Source organism: Pollicipes pollicipes, unplaced genomic scaffold (assembly GCF_011947565.3).
Source record: "Pollicipes pollicipes isolate AB1234 unplaced genomic scaffold, Ppol_2.1 Scaffold_7262;HRSCAF=8765_pilon_pilon_pilon, whole genome shotgun sequence".
Taxonomy (NCBI): Eukaryota; Metazoa; Arthropoda; class Thecostraca; order Pollicipedomorpha; family Pollicipedidae; genus Pollicipes; species Pollicipes pollicipes.
The window spans coordinates 12275074-12281190 of NW_023597055.1; the positions used below are offsets into that span (position 1 = coordinate 12275074).

The window sequence follows — 6117 nt, forward strand, 5'->3', positions numbered from 1 at the left end:
CCATGAAAAGGTGTGCAAAATTTGGGCGTAGGCTAAATCTTTGTCTATTCCGTTGATTCCAGTTGATGAAATGAGATGATGTGACATTTGTTTTCACAAGCTAAATAAAACCGATCTATTACCGATCCCAATCGAACCTATGACGCTTGCCTTATAAACGCTCAACATTTCGTTCACTGTTAGTTTCAAAGCGCAAAATCGCGCGATTCTTTGTGTTGTTATTTAATCCAAGCGTATTGAACTATTCGAAAAGCGGCGTTGTGGGTGTGCTTTTCATCTAACGTAGTCAGCGTTGCACACCAATTAGAGAAAGAGCATTACCATATCCTGCCAATTAGAGATTATGAGCAGTCAGAAAGGAACGCCACCGGCGAGATACTCCTCAGTCGCAAGAGGGGTCATCCACAGCCAGAAGGAGCTCGGTTACCTAAAACGGCCATGAACGGCTCTAAAAACCATGATTGGTTCTGCGGCTCCTTTTCGTCCAGAAAATACTTTGAAATGCAATGGTGGCCGACATAACTGACGCACAGCCCACTGATTCCAACAACTAGCCAGGATATTTACCCGACCATCCAGCCATACTATTGTGAGACTGTTCGAAGAAATATCTTAAGATAACCCAGCACCACGGCCGTAGATTCGACATTGGCGGCGCTCCTACCGTCGGCCGGCGTCAGCCAGAGGTTGGCGCCACCAAATGTCGCGATGCTGACACTGACACGTGTCAGAGCTGCCACCACCGCCGGTTTAAAGCCGTCCGCTCGCCCGCTCCACCCAGGTGGCGGCCAGAAGCCAGCGCCGGCGGCGTCGGCCGCGCGGATCCACAGCCATGGGTCGCATCAGCTGGCTGACGCTGCTGACGCTGATGATCAGCTTGAGCTTCACCTCATCTGGGCCCGTCGGTGAGCGCTCCTGTCTATCCTCTGCTTGCTTGCGGTGGGGCCGGTTGCTGAGTCCGCTATCTTCTCGTGCGTTCGTGGCTTGACATCCGAGACTGGTAAAGTAGTTCGCCCCGCGAATACTAGTCAGCTTGCTTTTTCGTTAAATGACGAGAACTGTGATATGGTCGAAAGCTTAAGAGCAATTACAATAACCTTATTTCTTGCCGATGTATGCCAACCATGTAGAAAATAGAGATATGGAAACATATTTTACGTCACATTTACAACAGGATGCATAATGTTTTACCTTTTCTTTATCCATCAAGGAGGATATATTAAAAATGAACTACTGTCAGGTGTATGTGCAGTCCTCTGCAGCTGCATTGAACATCTCATACCAAAAGCTGCATAAAAATCAGGATGTGGTACACGCATTGCCACCCCCCGACAGGTGAACGTGTCAAGACTATAAAGAGCTTGAGATAAGTATAATTACAACAATCCATAGGAGAATTGTCCACACTTTGGACATTCAACATAGTCCAAACTTCGGACTTGCCCTGTCGCATTCAGCAACCTCCTGACAAATATTTTCAAATGGGAAAGTTTTTCGCTCAGCCTGATCTCTCATCTATACATGAGAAGTTACTCGCCTGTGATGCTTCAGTGTCGACGTCTATCGCGTTCTTGGGAATCTTAGCGTCGTGTATATTCTTATAAACTGCTATGAAGTACAGGTGATGATATGTGTTGTGGTGTAACGCAAAAGTTATGTATAGATGTTTAAATATTTGTATATATGTTTACACATTTATATATAAACACACACACACACACACACACACACACACACACACACACACACACACACACACACACACACACACACACACACACACACACACACACACACACACCACACACACACACACACACACACACACACACACACGCACACACACACACACACACACGCCACACACACGCACACACACACACACACACACACACACACACACACACACACACACACACGCACACACACGCACACACACACACACACAACACACACACACACACACACACACACACACATATATATATATATATATATATATATATATATATATATATATATACTATATATATATACATCTAATATTACGTGGCATCAGATAGTCACAAATTGGTCAATGCAACGAACGAGGGTATAAAACGTTTTCCTTGTGAAGGGATATATGTACATTCTTGAGATATCATGATATCATTATATCGTTATATCATCAAATAATTCTTGTAGGTACCTTCTTGAGATATCTTAAATGTTAGCTATCGCTTAAATTGCTATTGATTCGTTTTATATCAGACATGGTTTTAATTGTGAGTGCTGGTATGCCTTTTAAGTGTAAACAATTGCTCTAGACAGCACAATTCTCTGTTAACTAAATATGCCTCTCAACGCGTCATGGTTTGATTAGGTCATGGGACCTTGCACAACATTGCTTGAGAGCCAACTGACGGCCGTTAGATCTGAAAATTACGCTTACGAACACCCAATATGAACGCCTCGACAACTAGGTTTTCAATGGCCTTGATCGTCGGGTGGCTTATGGATTGGCAGGATTTGAATGACGTTATTATGACGTCATGATTGCCAGGGTGACTTCGAAAAACTATCCTCGATACACCTCTCCCCATTTTCGTGGGCGTGTAGCTCAGAAACTAGCGGGGCTTAGGCCTTGAGAAGGGCAGGATTGTGAACAACGCTAAAAGGCATTCACGATGGCTATTTCATTTCGAAATTCCGTATATAAATGGAACGCTCTCTTTTAACATTTTCAAATGTACGGGCTGTGCTTTGTCATCAAATGCTTCGCATTTGGACGGTAAAGCCACCAGTTTTGCCAGCCCGCGTCAGACTGAGCGGAAAAGCATCAAAGCCTGGTGACACAGTGGCCTGGATGCCCCTCTCCGCTGGTCTCCCACTAACATTGCCCTGACGTTTGACTTCCCTTTTACGTCTCTCTGGTCGTTTTTCCCTTGCTAGGGTTTCTTTCTAAGCCTTATCTGACCCCCATCTCTCATCTCCTTCTGATCTCCCTCTGACTGCTCTACATCCACTCCCTGGGCCTTCATATGACTGGCCACTGGCTTTACTCTGGCCCCACTTCCTTACACTGCTCTGAACCCCCGGCGCGTCTGTTTCAGCTGGCGTCGCTCGGTTCCGCTCACGACCGCCGCCGACCTGTGACGACTACTGTCCACGTCAGAGGTGCACGGTCAGTACGAACGGCCGAATCCGCTGCCTCGGCGTCCCTCCCCGCCTCGACGACGACGATCGTGGACCATGCCGGTGCCGTACCAGAAGTGGTAAGCGCTGCAAGCGCTCCAAGTCCAAGCGCAAGTCGAAGTCCAAGTCGAAGTGCCGCTGCACAGGAGACTGCGGCTTCCGCGGCCGGGAGCGAGTTCGGACTGTGTTTGTCACTAACCCTGCCCCAGCCGTGCCCGTGCCCGTGCCCGTGCCCGTGCCTGTGCCCGTGCCCGTTTTTCATCGGCCCCCGCCCCCGCCCCCGCCTCCGCCTTCACCTCCGCTTCCGGTAGTGCCCGATCCTAATCCGGTTCATTTGCAGCCGGTGCCGGTGCAACCGGTGCACGTGGTGCCGGTGCCGGTGCCGGTGCCGGTCGCACCCCGCGTGACCTGTAGTGACCTCTGCCCCGGCCGACCGTGCACGGTGACCGCAGACGGCCGGCCGCACTGCCTCGGAACACAGCCGTCGGACAGACGGGGACGCCGCCGCTGTCGTCACGGCAGGAAACGCAACGGACGTTGCAGGAAACGCTCCGGCTCTGACTCCAGCTCTGGCTCCCGTTCTCGCTCCGGCTCTCGCTCCGGCTCTCGCTCCGGCTCCAAATCACGCTCTCGCTCCGGCTCCAGAAAGAAACACTACCGCTGCAAGTACAAGGGCAGGTGCTGAGGGGCGCCAAGCTTCGCCGTAGTTCTGGCTCTTCTGTTCGCATGTCTGCTCTGAAACGACGCGGCGCTTTCCTGACGGCGTTCTCATTCATCGAGAGGTGGTCTGACGGTTATCTTGCAGCCCAAAAGAATGAAGCATTGCGCGAATTTTTGCGTCGAAACACTTCTGTTTTCTCCCTAAAACCGTGCAGGCATGAATATAAACCCTTATTTCCGGCGTCAGAACGTTATGGAAGATGCAATATTAACCTGCTAAGATGTCAACGCTTTGCTGCCATCAGATTTGGATCATTATTATCTTGGCTGCTAGTTGATGCAGAGCATGGACGATAGAACAAAGTTGTTGGCTGATGGTTTACAACGGCGGGTAATAGGAGATTTACCCCTACAGAGAGCATGCTTGCTGAATTATTACTCTGCAAACTGTTTCGTGGCGGCCTGGTCTTCTGTCTTTCTGTCTGTCTCATGGCCATGAAGTGAAACCATTGCTGCATTTCAGAACAAAAGCCCAAGACAAGCGGATTCCGCTTGCTTCACTACGCGAAGAGATCGCGTTGTTGGTGCCGGTCACGCATCTCTTTGGATTGCGGGATTAAAACATATTGCGAGTAACGTATTGACTGCCCGACATTAGCTGTGTTCAGCGACCACTTTGAGCCTGCACAACCGCAGCAGCAGTTCACCAACACTGCAGTCAGCCAACTGGGGTCACAACCAACACGGTACCAGAGCGGAGGCCGAGTGGTACCCTGACGCGCGTGGCCGGGCCGCCACACGAGGCAGCGTTTACCAGAGCTGAGGCCGAGTGGTACCTGACGCACGTGTGCGGCCGACCCACGTCCTCGACCTTGAATTGCCCTTAGCATATCAGGCTCGCTGTGTATGCATCACATTATGAGCCAGGGTGGCCACTTGAAGCTCTACCACGTGTCGAGGCGACGCCAGTCAAAGTGTCTTACGCAGGCCAGACGCATGGCCAAATCTACGTTGGCCAACAATCGATCTGGTAGCAAAGTTTAGAATCTTTTCGATTTCTATCAAATTTGTTCTGCGTGCCATTGTCATAAGCCTTCAGACAGCTATCTGACCTGCGTGAGCTCCAACGCCGTCACTAGAGTTTTGATGACGTCATCTTGCAAGGCAGTGCAGCGCGAAGGACGGGCTTATCAGCACGCCCATGCACCGGCGGCTGAGCTCGGACACGTGCTGAATCCCATGACAGGCGCTGTCAAAGACGACACCTAAGTTCATCATCTCCGCACAGGATCGCAACACGACGTAGCGAAAAGTTACGGTGAAGTTTAGAAGAGCGAGTAAATTTGACGAATGCCGAAAGTGATAAGTTACGTTTTGGTTGCGCTTGCATCTGGTACCATATGCACGATGAAAAACATGTGCGCTTTGTGCGTACAAAGGCAGATCACTCGAGAAAGCTGTCAAAAGAATTAGGTCTCTTACTGAACCCTGGAATGCACAACGCCCCAGGCGGTATGACATCACAGGTCAAGGTCGGCGGAGCGCGGCCCGGCGGCACGGTCTAGCTGCAGGGTCTCTCGTCGGGTGGTGTTTTCACGCGGCAGGCAATGATCAGGTTCTTACAGGCCTCGCACGCGGTTGAAGATGGAGCTGACTGGGTGAGGGGTGCACACAAGCACCAGTACACGGACGACGGCCCGCGAAGTGCAAAATTGGGCCAGGTTTCGACGCAATGCTGCTGTCGGCGGACACGTCAAACACTCGAGTGGCGGTGGAAGGCAGCAGGTCCGTGACGAATCAATTGTACATCACGATCTAGTCGAGAAGGGTGCGTTGGGCGGAGACAAATCGGGTACACACCCGAACACCCTTCTCCATACACGCACGCGCTTGCGCGCAAGAAAGAACCGTGAGGTTACCCCGTGAAGAGACAAGCAGCGCCCGCGTCCGCGCGTGGCGACGCGCTCAGGGGAACTGATAAACACTATAAATAAATGAATATGCGAGAAAACATTAGAAAAGGTCAAACATGAGCATATAACGACATTTTGGTACTGAAAACAGAGCACCGACCCATAAGACACCTTTTGAGAAGTTGGAGTACTTCAAGTGAGTCAGCTCGTTTGCTAGGTGGAAAATTCGCACTGCCAGTCCAAAGCGGGGCATCGCGAGGATTCAGGACGAGGCAAGAACGTTGGCAAGAGGGTCGGGTGACTAACACAAGTTAGGCTTTGTGCTACAAAAGGCAGGTTTTGCGCTAAATTTTTCACACACATTACTGAA

The 6117-nt window shown here is 50.5% G+C and overlaps 1 protein-coding gene across 1 annotated transcript; it reads left to right on the top strand.

The window, feature by feature from the left end:
• Positions 1-785: 785 nt before the first annotated feature.
• LOC119113446 (uncharacterized) lies at positions 786-3859 on the top strand. The gene is made up of 3 exons (XM_037237759.1): positions 786-905; positions 3093-3423; positions 3820-3859. The coding sequence occupies exons 1-3, from the start codon at positions 833-835 to the stop codon at positions 3857-3859; spliced, it is 444 nt and encodes a 147-aa protein (XP_037093654.1). The 5' UTR covers positions 786-832.
• The last annotated feature ends 2258 nt before the right edge of the window (positions 3860-6117 follow it).